This window comes from Panicum virgatum, chromosome 9N (assembly GCF_016808335.1).
Source record: "Panicum virgatum strain AP13 chromosome 9N, P.virgatum_v5, whole genome shotgun sequence".
NCBI lineage: Eukaryota > Viridiplantae > Streptophyta > Magnoliopsida > Poales > Poaceae > Panicum > Panicum virgatum.
Window position 1 is genome coordinate 54,391,877 of NC_053153.1, and position 17,240 is coordinate 54,409,116.

Genomic DNA, 17,240 nt, shown 5'->3' on the forward strand with positions numbered 1-17,240 from the left:
TTAGTAATACAGGGATTCATAGATAGCCAATTTATAGAGGAGTGCGTCGGCGAGCGGTGAGAGGTGGGGGAGTAGCCATCGACGAGGGTACCGGCAGCTGGGGTGGTGGTCGAGGCGGCGGAGGTTAGGGTTTCGAGTTTTCGGGGCTCCAATGGCCACCGGTTTTAGAAAAGGAGGTCGGCAGCGGCGGCGGTCCGACGGTGGTGGTGAACGGAGTTGGACAACCGGTGGGCGGTGGCCGCTGGCGAGACAAGAAGAAGATGGAGTTGGAAGGTGGCGGTTGGTGGTGGGCAGGCGGCACGGTGCGAAGAGATGCTGGCCGAGGCGGAGTACGGCCAGACGGAGGATGGTCAGGGGAAGAAGATGACCGAGAGCGGGGGCAAGAGGTACCTGCGGTGCTCAGCTCGCACTCGCACGAGCGAGAAATAGAGGCCCCCACTAAAGTCGTAAAGATGGCCAGATAATCAATTAATCCCTCGAATAATCCTAGAAGAACATTGTTCTATTCATTCAATTATTCAACAAAATCCAGGATACATCAATGCCTGAAGACCGAAGGGTGTATTTACAGCTTCTAGCCTTCAACTCGCCCTTGTCCCAGCAACCAGCTTCACAGCCTCACAGGCTCCGCAAGCTCGCCTCACTCGCGCCCACCACCGCAGCCTTGACCCTCCTCGCCAGCTCCGTCCTGCACCAGATCATGAAAGCAAAGAAAAGGAATCAGATCACTTCGCATCAATGGCGCTCTCTGAATAACACAGGTTCATCTTGCGGCAGAACGATGCGTGGCCGTACCGGAGCAGCTGCCTGTCGAAGGAGGAGGCGGAGAGGAGGCCTCTGTTCTCCTCGGCGCGCCTGATCAGGTAGGGGATGATCTGCTCCACCGGCCCGTACGGCAGGTACTTGCTGACCTGGAACCCGGCGTTGCGGAGGCTCAGCGACAGCCCGTCCGCCATGCCCATCAGCTGCGCGAACTGCAGGTTGCGGTCGCCCTTGGGGATCCCCAGCTCCAGCGCCTGCGCCGCCGCGAGTTGGCCTACGGGAGACGGAAAAGATTTCGTGAGTTGGATCGGCGCTGCTCCACCGGGCGAGTCTGCGTCGCTCGTCGCAAAACAGAGCTTGGATTTTTACCTGACTCGATGTTGTGGGTGGCGAGCATGACGGAGGCGGAGCCGCGGCGGACGCGGTCGAGGAGGAAGGCGGCGCAGCCGTTGTAGCAGTCATGGGTGTCCTGGATGCTGCCGTGGATCGGCGACGGCACGCCGAGGGAGGCCGCGAGCCGGGTCTCGCGGGTCAGGTACGCGCCGCGCACGACCTTGAGTCCCAGGCGCACGCGCTCGCGCTCCGCGGCGGCCACCATGGCCTCCAGCCGGTCCCGCGCGTCGCGGAGGTACGCCTGGATGGTGCCGTGCACGATGGGGCGCTCCCCGTCCGCCGCGCGGGCCTCGCCGCCGTTGAACGCCAGCGCGCCGACGAGCGTGAAGTAGTCGATGGCCGGCTGCACGGTCGCGTACTCGGCGTCCACCAGCAGGGGGATGCCGTGCTCCTCGCACCGCGCGCACACCGCCAGCAGCCGCTCGTGCGCGAGCTCCAGCTCGCGCTCCTCCTCCACCGTCAGCGCCGGCGGCTCCGACGCGGTGAGGTAGAGCGGGCTGGAGTCAGACAGGATCGGGAACGAGTGCGCCTTCCACGGCAGGCTGAACGACGGGTGCTTCTTCTGCCACCGCAGCAGGTCGCTCGTCTTCTCCAGCAGCGCGATCGGGCACAGCGCCGTGATCTTGATGCACACGCTCGCCTGCGTGCACGTCAGCAACAGATTAAAGACGGCTCTTAATTAAGCCTGACTAACTACTCCTACATAGTAGTAATTCTTTGAGATTTGAGGTTAACCACAAATCCGTGAGGTTTAACGCGCTGTTAACGCAGTGATTAGGAATGTCTAAATAAAGATCCCGATCGTGTGGTCTAGGGGTTTTGATGTGAGGGTTTGGGCTGGGAACGAGCGGTGGGGACGGGGCAAGAGAGACATGCTAAAATCAGGTGCTGGTTTTCAGGGCCCACGAGCAGTGACCGAATCAGCACCAGGCAGCTAGACAAGCGGGCGATTCACTAGGGAGTCTACTACCAGAAGATTCCCACGGAATCCGGGGGTCCACTCGCGCAGGCGGCAGACGGCACCGAAGATTCCGTCCGACGTGGCGTGCTCCCGTCCCCCCGCCACGCAAGCCGCTGAAAAAAAAAGGAAGGAACGGAAGAGTAAGCGGCGACGGCGACGGCGACTCACCGAGCCCGGCGGCAGCGAGGCGGCGACGTCGACGGCGGCGATGAACCCGGCGGCGTTGCGGTCGCAGGTGTGGCCGTCCTCGGCGTCCTCGATCCCGTAGTCGAGGATCCCGCCCATGCCGCCGCGCCACAGCCGGCGCACGACGGCCGCGGCCTCGTCCGCGGTCTCGCCCGCGCAGAAGTGGCGGTACGCCGTGGCCCTGGCCGCGGCGCGGCCCAGCGCGCTGCCGGCCACCGCCGGCGACCGCAGCGCCGCGGTCGCGGCGTCGACCAGCGGCCCCACGGAGAGCGCCTGCAGCGCGGCGAGCGTGCGCACGAGCGCCGACGTCGGCTCCCCGGCGAACAGCCGCCCGGTGTCCTCGAACCGCAGCACCCTGCCGCCGGCCCTCTCGCACGGCGCCGGCGCGGCCGGCGGCAGCGGCTCCGAGGCGGCGACCGCCTCCGGGAGCTTGGCGGCGGCGAGGGTGGACAGCGCGCGCTTCGAGACGCGGGAGGCGATGGCCATGGAAGGTCGGGCCTTTGCCGGATCGAGCCCCCGAGGGAACGGGACGGAACGCAAGCGAGGGGGGTGCGCGGCGGCGCTTTCCCGGCGACAGAGAAGGAGAGAAGGAACGACGCGCTTGTGTGTGCAAGCTACCAAGGCAGGGCGTGGAGGAGGAGGAGGAGACGCGATCGCAATGCAATGTGTGGGAACCCAACCCGGCGCGGCAGCGGCTTATATAAAACACAGGAGAAAAGGCGGCTGTTTTCGTCAAGGTCCCCGAGGAAAGGTATCGGGTTTAGGTGAATCCAAGATTGGGGGAGAGCAGGCGGGGGCTCGGCTCGGCTGCTTTATACAAGGAAGGATCACCACGACGTGAGGTGGAAAGGGAGCTCGCGGAGGGTGGCCGGGACGGAATCCGGAGATGAGCTGGAGGTCAGGTGGAAGTCGTGGAACGCGAACCGGAAACGGGGCGGGGTGAGTCAGCGCGTGAGGCCGGCAGCGCAACGGGACGGGACGGGGCGGGACAGCTAGCGGGCCGCATGGCGCCATGGGCGGGCCGCGAGATCGCGGGGGTGCCAGGATCCGTCGGGCGGCGGAATTTCCGTGGGAATTTCGACATCTGACTCGGATCCTGCGTGGAGGGATCGCGGCCCTAACCACTGACCCTTGCCTGTCCTCGCACGCCACGCCTCTTATCGCTCTCTCCCCTCCGCGCACCAACAACGTTGCAGCGACGCTGATCATCAGATCATGTGAGGCGATCAGGGACGAGAGATCTCTATCGTGGAACGGTTGGTGCAGCAGGGTGAGCCGCGATACTGACAGGCAGAGACAGCAGCCGACTGCTCCGCTTGTTACAGCGTGACGACGCGGGGTTAGTTGCCGGCTGACGCGGCTCTGTCGACGGCGCGCAAGGCTGGTACAAGTAGTTGTGGTAATGGGCTATAGGTCTAGTGGTATCTTCATAGCCCAACAAAATTCTTAAAATTATTTAGTTCAAAATTATATAAGATTAGAGGCTGACCATTTTAGAGCCCAGCCCTTAGATTTTCTAGTTCAAAATATTCGGCCCATTACCACCCCTAGGTACAAGTGCACCGCACCACTACACGTCGGCCGGGATTAGTATGCTAACTTGCTGAGTATTAATAATTCTACGCTTCATCATCAACGAGTCTCGCCGACTGATCCCCCGCCGCGTGATATGATCAGTCGGGTAACGTGGTCTGACTAAGCGGTGCGAAGGCAGCAACATTCAGAAAAGTCAGATTTTGACCGTGGGGTATATTTTAGGAATATCGCGGGTTCCTTTCCCGGTGAAGCACGCCTGATTTAGGTTTCGTTTGGTTTACAAGTAGTTGTCACATTGAATGTTCGGATATCAATTCGAATGTTAGAATGTCAATTTAATATAAAATTAATTGCATAAGTTGTAATTAGAGCTCTAGACGAATCTATTAAGTATAATTAATACACAATTAGCGGATTGTTATTGTAGAAATTACTGGTCAAATTATGAATTAATTAGATTTAATAGATTCGTCTCGTGATTAAGTCATGACTTATAAAATTAATTTTGTATTAAGCCTATATTTAGTATTTCTAATTAGTGTTTAAACATGCGATGCGACGGGACTTACGACTTAAACTAAAAAACAAACGAGGCCGAATAACCGTTAGTTTTCCTTCATCTGATGTGCTGTTAATCAAGGTGCTACCATCTTCCAGGCTGTGTCAAAGTCTCGTGGGTCTCTTTCTCTTTGCTCTCCTTTTGTTTTTTGTTCTGCATCATCCGAAATTCAATGTGGGAATGCTGTGATGGCTACAAAACGGTTGGTGTGGAGTGGTTAGTAAAAGGACGATATACACCAGTAGTAACAGCTCTATATACTACTCCGTAGATAAGACCTAACCAAGGGTGACAGCTTCACAGCCAATTTACGAGTCGTTAGTTTATTTACATGGCTGGTCGGAGAGACCGTGGGAGAGGATCAATATTTCAAAATGCCTCCTCTCAGCGCGCCTGCCGGGCTGCCGCCGACTGGCCGTACGTGTACGTGCAACGGGCCCGCCCAGCGCTGGATCGCTGGCGCATGGACCGGTTGCTCTGACCAGCCACCAGCCGGGCTCCAAAAGGCACCAGGACGCCTGGCCCACCAACCCGCCGTGCCAGGCACGTCCGGCCCCACCGCTCCCAAATGACGGCGCGGAGCCGCGCGGCCGTCGCATCAGGGGGGTTCGCGTGAGTGCTCGCCGACGGTGACCTCGCATGGGCCCCGATCGGTGCACCACTGCGTGACAGTCCCAAAAAATTTCCAATAATATTCGTTACATCAAATCTTCGAACATATACATGAAGTATTAAATATTATTGAAAAAATAATTAATTATACAGTCTAACTAATTACCACGAGCCGAATCTTTTAAACTTAATTAGTCTATAATTAAATATTATTTATTAAATAACAACGAAATGTGCTACAATACCAAAATCCAAACTTTTTCACCGACTAAACACGCCCTAAACAACCGCATCGACACGAAAACGAGGATCACGCAGGCCGGGCCCCGTAAGCTTAGGGCCCCGAGTGAGCTGTAGCAGCTTCCCCATCCTCTGACGTCGTGATCGCGATCGCTAGCTGCCAGCCTGCCGCCGACTTGCGCACCGGCCATTATTAAACTCTGATGATCGAGCGACTTTTTCTTTTTTGGAAAGGGAAGGGGTGTTACGAGACGTGACGCTGAGCCCGAGGCTTCAATTCCGAGCTAATCTTATGACCAAGTGGTTGTGGGATCGATCGATTAGGTGACTGATTAACTCTGTGGCTCTGACGCGATCGTCGTGAAACTTCTGCGCTAAACCCCCGTGCCGGCTAGTGTGCAAATAATGGGAATAAAGAAGCTTATCTGTCCAGCGCATTCGGCCATGTGAGGCATCGAGCAGCAAATCCTATCCTGTCCCGCCGGTCCGGGGCGGTGGGGCCGCGCGGCCGCGATGCGAGTCCGGCCAAGCGGCCTGGTAGCTGGCTAGCTGCGACTGCGAGCCCCTGCCCGCGACAGCGACGACGCGGGGCGCGGGGCCGGGGGTAAGCTAGCTGCGGCCGGCGTTGCCACGGCCGGCCAGGCCGGGCGTAACTGCACCGCACGCCGTGCGGTTAGGTTTCCTTCCCCGTCGGGCGCGCGGCGGCGGGCTGGGGTCAACTCGAGCGTCTTCGGCACGGCGGGTGTGCCGTGCTTGTCCGGGCGTTTCGCCCGCAGTCTCCGGCGAGGGTTATTCGACGGCAACCAACCCCTGGTGGGAAATTTGGAGGATGGACGGCACCGGCGGAAGCTTCGGACGCCGCTTTCAGCCGACGAAGATGGGGGAGCAAAGCAAAATCGATCGCGCGTCGTCGTCAGCCGTCACGTCGACCTGTAGTGTGGCCGCGGACGCGAGCGCTGGTGGTGCTGTGGCGCACGAGGCGGAAAGCAACAGCGGGTTTGTCAGCGAGGCCCAAAGACGCGGCCGACGGCCATGTAGATGTTGGGCCGGGCTTTTGTCTTTACTTGGGCCTCGCTCAAACAGTACCGGCGTTTAGTACAAGCAGGCCGAAGCACACGGGACAGCTCAATGGTGACTGAATTTTTGTTCTGCATTCAGGAGACAGAGGCAAGGGCATGGTGGGCAGTAGTAATGGAGACTCTGCCGAGGAGCGACCAGATCAGAATCGCTATCACTCTGTGGGTGGTTTGGATGTGCGAAGGAAGGCTATCCATGAGAACTCTTACCAAAGTCCGCTGTCTACAAATTGCTTCATCAACAGGTACATAGCTGATCTTGAGTTCATCAAACCTGAACAAGAGAAATTGAGAGGGGTCCAACTAGCAGTGCCTAGGTGGATCCCTCCGCCAGCGAACATGATGAAGATCAACGTGGACGCAGCAATTTCTAAAAATTTGGGTACATCAGCAGCTGCGGCAATAGCACGGGATGGTGCAGGTACCTTTCAAGGGGCTTCAGTGTTGGTTGTCCATGGTATTACGGACCCACAAACGATGGAGGCGATTGCTTGCAGAGAGGGGTTGGCTTTGGCGAGTGATCTGATGTTCAGAAAGGTCCGGCTTGCAAGCGACAACGCTAGTGTTGTGAGAAGTTTCAAGGGTGATGGCAAGGGAGTCTACGGACAGATTGTCCAGGAGATCAAGGCTTACGCATATGCTTTTGAGTCTTTTGATTTTGTTCATGAAGGTCGAGTGTCTAATGTAGATGCTCATTGTTTAGCTAGAAGTTGTGTTAATTGTGAGTTAGGAAGACAAGTGTGGCTGTTATCACCTCCTGAAGGTGTTTGTACCTCAGTACATCAGAACGATCAATAAAGGGTGGTGATTTCCTAAAAAAATATCTTTTTTGGAATCAGAGTTTCCAATTACTGATGATGTTGCCAGCCATTCAATCATTCGTTCTGGTTTTGCTGGGCAACGAATTACAGTCACAAAGTTACAGATGATAGCTACCACATGAGATGTGTGGAGGAAACTGAGCAGCAGATTAAATGGACTTGCTGCAGGCTTGCAGGGACGCAGAGGCAGGGCTCGGAAGCATGGCCTGCCCGGGATCCTGCTGGGTGCTGGCCTGTGGTCAATAAGGCCAAGCCTGGGTCAAGACTGCAGATGGTCCAACCTGTCCTTGTCAGCTAATGGCAACCCATCCATGATCCATCCATCCCTGAGAGCAGGTACAATAAGGGTTTATTAGTCCGTCCATGTCAGCAACAGTCCTACGTGGATGAGAGAGAAATAAGGTGAGAGTGTGTCATGAGCTCTTACGTAAGAGACATCTCCAGCACGAGAAACAAAGCACAAGAGTCGATTTTGGAGCCCACCCTGTGTCTTGCGCACGCATTTCATGAACTTTAATTTATTTTTGTATGTAAAAATTTAATGTTTCTATACCCTACAAGAGACAATCTAAGAGACATTATTATAGCATACTCCCTCCATACCCACAATTCTTGACGTTTAGGACATGATTGTGGTAACCAAGAAATCATTAATTAGGGGTTAGTTTTCCATATCTGCCCTTAATAAATATGATTGCGGTTGCTCCCTATATGAGAAAGTAAACCAAGCCCAACTAGCTAGTGAGCGTGAGCGGAGGAATGAGAGTGGCGAGCCGAGTTCAAATCCTGGCGGCTGTAAAGTTTTTTTTGCTGCTTGAGCGATTAACGAAGAAATTAAGGAAGGGAGCCGAACAGACTCCAGAGGCAAACACGTCCACGGACGGGGTAGTGCGGCCACAACGTCAAGTTTTGCGAAAACAAATACCACGCCCAGGACGTCAGGTATTTTGGGTATGGAGGGAGTATGTCTCTAAGTGATGTCTCTAGATAATATGGAAGGGGCTTAAAGCCCCTCTTATTGCCTTGCTCTGAGTGCTTGTCCATCTCCTGGAATCACCAGATGCTACCAAGTCCCACTAACGCCAAACGTAAGCAGGCGAGAGCAGCTCGTTTTGCAGATCCGACCTCACCAAAAACACAAATCCAGCCCCTGGTCCATGTCCTTTGCATTGTACAGCTACCAAGACCCAGAACCCAAAATGTGAATTGAGAAATAAGATCATTAAATATGTATAGGATGATGCAGGTCAAAGAAGCAAAAATGGCTACAATCTGGTTTCTTTATGTTCTTTCATCAGAGCTGGCTAATAACATTACGTATTCTCTGGTGGATTACAGCAATAATCCATGCCCTCCCTTGGTTGCTAAAAGCTAATACTACAATTATGAACTACAACCATCCTCCATCCTTATGAACATGGTTATTCTCCATTTTATCTCAAAAATGAACATGGTAAAAACTAATGGGAAGGTTCTGAGTTTCTTATCTTTTTACTCCCATGAGTTATTCTGCTGGTTATTCACATGCTATACTCTTCCCATGGGAGAAAAGGGAGGGTCGATGACAATAGATGGAGGTGTTTTTTCATTCCTGCTCTTCGGTCTATTCTTCTCCTTGGTCGTGACTGAATCGATTAACTGCCTCACTTCCTCCTTCAGGAGCATCTTCAGCGAACTGGAGTATAGCTTGCTCTTGAACTTTTCGATACCAATGTCTGAAGAAGCTTCAGAACAGTGAAGCAAAGAGATGCAGATAGAAAACGCCTGCAACGCCGATAGTCGTGCATGAAAATCCACCGAGAAATGCCCATTCCCATCTGCCTTCATCGAAAGGGCAGGGAGAACATCTTTGTTACCCTGTTCCAACATTTGCAGCATATAAATTAAAGATGTCATTTAGTTGAATATAGCTTCAGAATGTAATCGTAAATATTGCGTATAAAAATAAAGTTGGTAACCTTGCTGCAAAGCTTTTCAAGGGAGGATCAAACAAGAAAAATCTTTCAACGCAGAGGCTAGAACTATTATCCAAGCTTCCTTCCATTATAAATCTATCTATGGTAGCACTTGATATGTTAGCTGATCAAAAGGCATCCATCTGTAAAAACGTGACTATTTGGACATACAAAGTCTTATTTTCTTTTATTATGTTTAGTTGCTGAAGTATAAGTGAATTGCCCACCCACCTCTCCCCATCAGCTTAAGCTTTTGGGGAGATGTGGGCGATTCACCTATACTTCAACATTAGTTATCCCTGCACTGCATAAACTATAAAGCAGTAATAACTATTAATCTGATAAAAGAAAAAAATAATTAGGTGTACCTGAGCAAATAGCTCCATAGGAACTTTGCTTTCATTCCTCACAGAATCAGCCCAGTAACTATCATATGCATTGTCAAGGACAACAATTGGGCAAGACATGTCCCATCCGCCACAATCACAGACTCCACCAGACTTCAGACGGTCAAGTAATGGTGATGGACTGGCCTCATCATCCCTTGGTAACCCATGTGCGCCACCTGCTGTCGCTGCTTTGATAGTACCAGGTGACGATCCAGCTTTCAATTCTTTGGACTTTGTTTTATGAAATGGCACCTGAATTACGACAGCAGCAACCTCCAAATGAGGATGAAGTTCTTCTTGCGACCAAAGACAAGATGTTGACAGATCTGAGTCATTCCTTGTAGTATTTTGTCGCTGCATCAGATCATTTCTGTCTCGGGTATGCCCAGAGACTGAAGTATTGAAAACATTGCGGAATGATGGTCGAATGGCATCTCTGCATTGAATTCTCTCAACGGCAGAACTCCGTCTTGCATGAGCAATGTCATACAAAACAAATTCAGTGGTGGCTGAGTTATTCAAAGTACCATCTTCTTCAATATTCGAGTACAAACAGGAAGACACATGCATCTGGCCTACAATTGGTGGTAGAGACCCACGCCTATCCTTGGAGGCCCTTCCTACAGTGCTCGCTCGCTTGCCACTGCTATGGAAAGTATAAATCCAATTCAGTTCATTCCCAGCTTTCCATGTGTTAGCATAAATTGATTCTTCTGGGCCCTTGGTACAAAACTCAAAACCAAATGCACCATTATTTGGATCCAATTTTATAACAGCATGAAGATGAGTTGGTGATGAAGTAACGGTCAATTGCTGGGCTTCCCTACTTGTCTGGCAATCAGGTGCTAGGCTTTGCTCGGTCCTTGAGATATCACTTAACAAAGATTTGCGTAATACTCTACTTTTTCCTCCAAATGGCGTACTACTAGATTTTGCATCTTCTGTTTCCATCAGAGAAGGATTTCGTTGAGACTTAGACTTCATGATAGGATCAAGAATTTTCTTGAACGGGCTAGATCGGGCCTTTTTGTTGCCAACACATTCTGATGGGCATGTAACATCAAAAACACCCACCTTTGTCGACAAGGACTTGGGCAGATTACTTACATCTCTTTGATCAGGACAAACATCAACTGACTGTTGACAATTTGATCTTGCAACTTTGATGCAACTGCTTTCTAGAAAATGTGGGGCTGGATTTGTGCATGAGCCTTTGGTAGTATCTTCTTCAAGTGATATCTCCAGGAAACTGTCTGTTGCATCATTTTTCAACAAATTGCAGTCCCTGCGTGGCCTCTCAAGCGTTAAATCATCCTCAGAAATTTCATGGAGGGAAAGCTTCATAAACTCCCTGGAAGCTTGATGCATTGTATGAGTTGTCCCCGTAGAAGACCTTGTATTGCATGAATAGCTCCGAGGCGGAAAGACGCAAGCACCACTTGTGCTAGGCTGAGAGGACGCATTGACAACCTCAAAGGACAAAAATGTGTCTTTATTGCTCGAATAATTTATTTTCCTCCTCCCTTGGAGATTCCTGAGTCTGCTAACCTCACTGGAACTCTGATACATAGAGCCTCGTTTGTGCATGATGCTATCTTCCGTATTTGCATCTCGATATCTTGAAGGCAAACTTTTGCAGTGGAAATTAGGGATCCGGTCGAGGCACGGCTCTCTGAATTTTTCATCTCTGCATTTCAATTGGTGAACTCTGCTTGGTTCTGCTTCTCTGCTGGTACTCTCCATCTCTTCACTGATTGATTGCATGCTTTCCTTGGCTGCACTTAGCCGAGAACGATTCCCCATAGAGCAAACCTGCAAACCAGAACACAAATATAGTTAGCTATTTAGGTCCGAATCTATACTTCTTTTGCTAGGCCGATGTAGCGCAAATCATTGCAAATACTAGAGGAGACAGAATCAGAGTCTTTATTTTACCAATAAGCCGAGAACAAAATAGCAATGATTAGTAGGATGTTGCTCTGGAATCTCAAAGGGACAGGTCAAACTTGAAGATAGTTGCGATCTGTTTGTGCCGGAAAGCTACTAGATGACACATACAGCTATAGTTTACAAGTGAAATGTTCTCATCGGAACAGAAAATGGGGAAAGCGTTATGCATCATTCATCCAACATGTTCTGTCGCTAAATGATAAGAAAACAACCTTATGTTCCCCATATACACGATATATAAGCTTTCCCACCCTTAAACGAGATTCAACATCCACCAAAACTTCACTCTTCAATCCCACATACATCTGAACATTTCCGCATCCCACGGTACCCGACCATCCGAACAGGCAAGCCCTCCTCCCAGAAAATCCAAACACTCTCGCTGCCGCATCAAATCACAATATCCCATCAGCCTGACCCCCGCATTTCTTGAGGAGGCGCATGGATTTTCACCGAGAGAATGTGCCCCCGCCATCCTCAAAACCCAAGCTTGGCCAATCCCCACCCAGAGTGACCACAAAATCAACACGGCGACGTAGCAAAACAAGATGAGTTCGAAATGGAAGCAACTCAGGGCCAGTCCCAGAAACTAGTCGAGAAATCCCATTACCTCGCTGCTGACCAGATCAACGCAGCAGAGACGAAGAGGAGGTGGATCCCTCGCGCGTCTCGCTCCCCGTCTCCCGCGCGAGCGCGAAACCAAAACGCATTTGAGGTGGGGCGAGTGGGTGGGTGGGTGGGTGGGTGTGCTCGCTCGCTGACCTACTGCTCCCCCCTCCCCTTGGCGGCTGAAGTCCGAAGAAGAAACGAAAGCGAGCCTGGTGGTTCAAGCGTGAAATAGCACAAGCTAAAGGGGCTGGAGTGGGATATTCCTGGAAGCAGTTAAGCGCTTTGGAACAGCGCTTCTGCGTATCTCGAGCTCGAGGTGTCTCCCCCTCCAGCCGCTGCTCATTAAGGCCGCCTAATGATTAATTAGTGCGACTCAGTAATCACCCATGGGAGCAATGGCTATCCTCGGAGTCGGAGGGCGGAGGCTTCAGGCTTGAGACCTGACACGGTCTGTTCTGCTCATGCGAGACTTGAGACACTTGACACAGCCCGGGGACATGCACGGCGTGCTCCGTTTCAGCACCATGATTCGGTGCTCGTACACGCGGCGTTGTGTACGCTAGGTTACGTACGTGTCCCTGCACCAGGGAAAAACTTACCGGCGGTAAGTGATTTACCGGTCCTCACCGGTAACGGTAAGTTACCGAAAACCGCCGGTTTACCGGATTTACCGATCGGTAAACCAATTCAAATTTGAAATCATCGAATTTCGGATTTTTCGACCGAATTCCGTTGTAATTTCGGTGGAATTCGCTGCGTATGGACCGAAAAATGTTGACCACGATAGAAAATAACAAATTGTGTTAAGAGAAGTGGAATATTTTTAGAGAATTATATCTAATTCTTATATATAATAGTTCAATATGCATAATGATTTTCTTACAAAGCAAATATTAATAGATTTGACGTAAAACATATGTATATCAATACAAACCACAATCCAAATGCAATAAAATATAGGTTCAACTTGTTAACACAATTTATAGGTTCAAATAATACAAGTCTCAAATAGGTAACACAAAATATACTCTAAAATTTTTATTTCGGTGTTTTTCAACAGGAAAACCTTACGACCGACCGGAAATTGTTGATGACTCACATTGTAACGTCGAATCCTATAGAATGAAATAAATAAAATGGATGAGAAGATGCAAACGAAATGAATGCAAGTGAGAAAATAAGATGTGTTACCTACATACATGGGTACTCATTCGTCATCTCTGTGATCTTGCTCTGGGGGATATTTCTGATAGTACATGTGAGGAAATCCATATGGGAGGTATCCTTGATAGTATATATGAGGATATCCATATAGAGGACGCGGAGGGACAGCCATCGGATGTGGTTGTGGTGGCCACACAAAGGTGGGTGCCGACGGGTAGCTGTAGGTGGAACTGACAGAGGTAGAGCTACCATCATCCTCACCGTCGTATGGGTCTATTTTTTTTTACACAACATATGAGGTTAGATTTCAAAAAATGTTAGTCCAAAATGCTCATAAAAATGTCTAGTTTTTTATCAGATTTTTACCCTATTTTATATAATTTTTTTTGAAATTTTCAAATTTGAAACCGGTAAATACGAAATATCACCGAAATCCGTTTCTCGGACACTACCGGTAACGGTAAATTTTCCGGTAAACCGGATTTACCGGTCGAAATTTTTTTCCTTGCCCTGCACCCTCTAGACTCACACCGATGTACCCTCCCACTCTCGCAGAGCTAAGAGCTCGTTTAGTTGCTAAAAATTTTCTCGCGCTACAGTAACTTGCAACGTTTGACTACTCGTTTGGAGTATTAAATGTGGATAACTAACAAAATCCATTCCATAACCCCACGTAAAATCGCGAGACGAATCTAATAAATCTAATTATGTAATGATTAGACAATGTTGTGCTACAGTAACCAATCTCTAATGACAGATTAATTAGGCTTAATAGATTCGCATCACGATTTCTCGTCCATCCGTGTAATTAGTTTTATAATTAATCTATATTTAATACTCCTAATTAGCGGTCAAACAGTCTCAAATTTTTTTTGGAACTATAAACGGCCCCTAAGTTGAGGCGTAGCGTACGGGGAGCAAAGCGCGTATCGATCATGTCGTTCAGGCGCTCGATGTCGAGCCGCGGCGCTGCATCGGGGCATCGCTCGCTCCAAGCTTCAGAAGTTCAGGTTCAGACTTCTCCGGCTAGAGACGTTTGCTCTCGCAACCTGGAACGCTCGATCCTCCGGCTAGAGATACGAGTCTGTATTTGTAGGGGCGGAGCCAGAAATTTGTTTTTTTCATTATTAAAGAGAGCCAACTATAAAAATTTATATAAAAATTTAATCAAAATTTAAATGTTCAATATAAATTTGAAAACCATAGTGTCCAGGCCCCTGCCCCCCTGCGTATTTGCCGATTTCTGGGGCTCTTTGATGGAGGGAATCCGACGAACAACCAATGGTGCCTGGTGCGGATCTTGCCGAACGCCACTGACACATGGGGAGGAGGCACGTGACGATTGGGTGGGGACAGGCAGCTTTGGGCACCGTGGTCCGTGAGGCTCCACATGGCAATCCTACTGTGTTTTTTTTTCTTTTGTTTTGTTTTTCCTTCCGGCTGCCTGCTTATCCTGCCACCCCATGGCCATGCCCATCTGCCTCTCTGACCCATTTGTTGTTCTCCGTCCTGTGCTCACTGTTCAGTACATCGACGATGGGTGAAGTGCATCTGCTGATGGCAACCCGAGAGGATTAAACTAAGCATCCGCTCGCATGCCACGAACAAAAGCTTACGAATCGAACCGGCTATTCCTCGTTGCTTTCATGCTCGGTCCAACCGGACGATTCAAACAAAAGCCAGGCACGTTGCGCTTCCTTTCTCAAAGCATCATCGACCTGCATCCGCGCTGCGTTCATGCATTGCACTTTCCAGTTTTCTTCTACAAGAGCACAAGCGAGTAGCAAAACAAAGCATCACGGACGCGTGGAGGCTACCATCGCTTTGTCGCCGAGATTCCTAGCCCGATCCGCGGATCACAAGCCCAGCTTGCCCTTTGTCTCTGTCCTCGCTCGATCCTCCAGTCAGCACATGCTGCCGGTAGTTCCGAGGGTGCCTCCAATTTTTTAGATAAAGAAAAATTCTGATCTTGAATATTCACGAGAGAATGCCCACAGCCTAATATTACAAGAATTTTAGACTCTAGACATCAAATTAGGATCTTAAAACACAAGAAAGGAAACTCTAAAACAAAGAAAAAAAATCAAGAAGACTAAACTTCAATCATTCTCTTCATCCACGTTCCATTCTTGCGAAACCTTTAAGCAACACTAAACCATCATATCACTCGTTTTCTTAGAAACTCGATATCTGAACCGTTTGATGTCGCCGAGGTAACTAAATCAATCGAACAATCTCAAGATGACGCTCCAAGAGGAATACGACTTCAAAGACGTCGTTGCCGCCTCATCCAGCAAGTCAGAATTGGTTTTCATCGAGAGATCCATCAAAATTTGTGTAGATAGCGCATCGGCAATGTCTCTAAGAAGAAAATCAGCGCAAGAAGCTTGCCATTACCGGCCAGCATGAAGCCGGACTAGGATTTCTTCCTGCCCTCCCCGAAGCCACCCTGCACGCCTACGCCCATAGGAGCACCTGCCGGTGTCCGGCCAGCCTCCTAGGCCAATCTCCACCAGCGGGTCGTAGATGCCATTGCCGCCTCCCAATCCAGGCGTTGTGCCGGCACCAAGGCCGAGCCACCCCCACCCTCAACGAGGGTCGATAGGCATGTCGCTACCGCGTAGGGGTCGCACGGCCGCCCCGGCAGGGTAGCGCTGGGAGGGAACATCGACGTGGCCGAACTGCCGCAAGGAATGGGCCGCGGCCGCCACGTGAAGATGCTGGATGTCGCGGCGTCAACGCTTCCCCCAACTCCAGCTAGTAGCAAGAGGAGACAACGGCGGGGCCCTGGCGAGCACCCGCCCGCGCTCCAGTGGCGGCGCCTCCTAGCTCCAACCTTGGAGGTTGAGCCCAGGCGGCGGCGCGGGTTGAGACCAGACGTCACTGCCCAGATCCACGCGAGGTACCCTCTAATTGAACAAAAAGCCCTCCCCCCCCAACCCCTCCGGTCATTTTTTGGTACGTGTCAATCTGATGGACCAGGCGGCCGAATGAAATATGGGCTGGCGCCAAGGCAAAGAAAGGAAGCACAATGTGCTTCATGGGTTTGAAGAGGTGTCTTAGCCGATGGAACTGAGACTAAGCTGACAAATGACGTCAGCAGGTTATCGCATCAAGACTGAGGTCTAGTTTGTTTAGAAAGTTTGTTTTCTTCATGTCCAAATTGTAATCAAGTCCACAAGTGGTCTAAGTTTAGGCTATAAATAGCAGACCTTTGGCATTTTTAAACTTTTCTCAACCACATCCAACACAAAACTTTTACTTGTATCGCATTACTTTTCATGTCAGCGGCTTTGCCAAAACCCTAGTTGCGTAGATTTTTGCTTTATGAGTTCTTTTCAATAAGCAGGGCTGCATCGGCTTCGACTCTAGTTTGCTGGTCAAGGTTGACGGCGCATCGCTTCTTCCTCCATCTATAGCGCTCAAGTTATCGAATACATTAGATTTTACATTTATAGCGTATCACTTTTACCTAGATCTATTTTGCTCACAAGTTATCAAGAAAAGCTATCAACATGTTAGATAAATCCGTTTAGTCTAGCTTGTTTCTTGTTTTTGTCACAAGTTATCGATATTTGCTTAGATCTTTCTAGGTTAATCCATTTAATCTAATTTATTTTAAGATTTTGCTACAAATTATCCAGCTTAGATATGATCTGATCAGCTTATATTTGTGATCTGATCATGTTAACTGATTGAATCTAGATCTAAGTATTGTTCCCAAGCTACGTTGTAGCTTGCCCTTATCATATCGGCTGAATGATAGTGGATTGCTGACATCATTAATATCGGTTGGCTAGCCGATAGCTTCGGAATTTAATATTTGCCTCTCAAGTTAATTGCAGGTCAAATTGACTAGCACACTAGTACACATCACACATGCCGATTTGGGTTCGGTACGTCAGAGTAAAGCATATCTCTTTGATCCTAGCATAGCATACATCCGTCTTAAGGATTTTTTTAGTCAACACCTTCCAGTCGTACGGTTTCCGGCGGCCGGCTCCGACGGTGGCGCGGACGGGGGAGG

General features: G+C 50.1%; 2 protein-coding genes and 1 long non-coding RNA gene across 8 annotated transcripts; all 3 read right to left on the bottom strand.

Annotated features, from left to right (window-relative positions):
• Positions 1-439: 439 nt before the first annotated feature.
• Positions 440-2,957, bottom strand: LOC120692811 (proline dehydrogenase 2, mitochondrial-like). The gene is made up of 4 exons (XM_039976205.1): positions 2,285-2,957; positions 1,132-1,795; positions 796-1,036; positions 440-688 (listed from the first exon to the last, which is right to left on the bottom strand). The coding sequence occupies exons 1-4, from the start codon at positions 2,786-2,788 to the stop codon at positions 619-621; spliced, it is 1,479 nt and encodes a 492-aa protein (XP_039832139.1). The 5' UTR covers positions 2,789-2,957; the 3' UTR covers positions 440-618.
• Positions 2,958-8,348: 5,391 nt separating this feature from the next.
• Positions 8,349-12,460, bottom strand: LOC120691920. 4 transcript variants are annotated; one of them, XR_005682406.1, is made up of 4 exons: positions 12,051-12,460; positions 9,470-11,302; positions 9,105-9,197; positions 8,862-9,003 (listed from the first exon to the last, which is right to left on the bottom strand). XR_005682406.1 is itself a non-coding variant. In XM_039975122.1 (3 exons), the coding sequence occupies exons 2-3, from the start codon at positions 11,291-11,293 to the stop codon at positions 8,674-8,676; spliced, it is 2,154 nt and encodes a 717-aa protein (XP_039831056.1). In that variant the 5' UTR covers positions 11,294-11,302; positions 12,051-12,241; the 3' UTR covers positions 8,349-8,673. The 4 variants fall into 4 exon arrangements, 2 of the variants coding, with proteins under 2 accessions (XP_039831056.1, XP_039831057.1); XR_005682407.1 differs by having other exon boundaries at positions 8,978-9,003; positions 9,105-9,201; positions 12,051-12,459; XM_039975122.1 differs by lacking the exon at positions 9,105-9,197 and having other exon boundaries at positions 8,349-9,003; positions 12,051-12,241.
• Positions 12,461-12,972: 512 nt separating this feature from the next.
• Positions 12,973-13,729, bottom strand: LOC120691922. 3 transcript variants are annotated; one of them, XR_005682409.1, is made up of 2 exons: positions 13,701-13,729; positions 12,973-13,486 (listed from the first exon to the last, which is right to left on the bottom strand). It is a non-coding gene; the product is annotated as an uncharacterized LOC120691922 (long non-coding RNA). The 3 variants fall into 3 exon arrangements; XR_005682408.1 differs by having other exon boundaries at positions 13,666-13,729; XR_005682410.1 differs by having other exon boundaries at positions 13,642-13,729.
• Between the last annotated feature and the right edge of the window lie 3,511 nt (positions 13,730-17,240).

What these genes read in the sequence shown, in the direction of transcription:
- LOC120692811 (XM_039976205.1), bottom strand. Translation starts at nt 2,788, where the DNA reads ATGGCCATCGCCTCCCGCGTCTCGAAGCGCGCGCTGTCCACCCTCGCC. An exon ending in CACCCACAACATCGAGTCAG is followed by an intron (nt 1,037 to 1,131) that starts GTAAAAATCCAA and finishes CGTCTCCCGTAG; the next exon opens with GCCAACTCGCGGCGGCGCAG. An exon ending in TTCGACAGGCAGCTGCTCCG is followed by an intron (nt 689 to 795) that starts GTACGGCCACGC and finishes GATCTGGTGCAG; the next exon opens with GACGGAGCTGGCGAGGAGGG.
- LOC120691920 (XM_039975122.1), bottom strand. Translation starts at nt 11,293, where the DNA reads ATGGGGAATCGTTCTCGGCTAAGTGCAGCCAAGGAAAGCATGCAATCA. An exon ending in CTATGGAGCTATTTGCTCAG is followed by an intron (nt 9,004 to 9,469) that starts GTACACCTAATT and finishes ATGTTGGAACAG; the next exon opens with GGTAACAAAGATGTTCTCCC.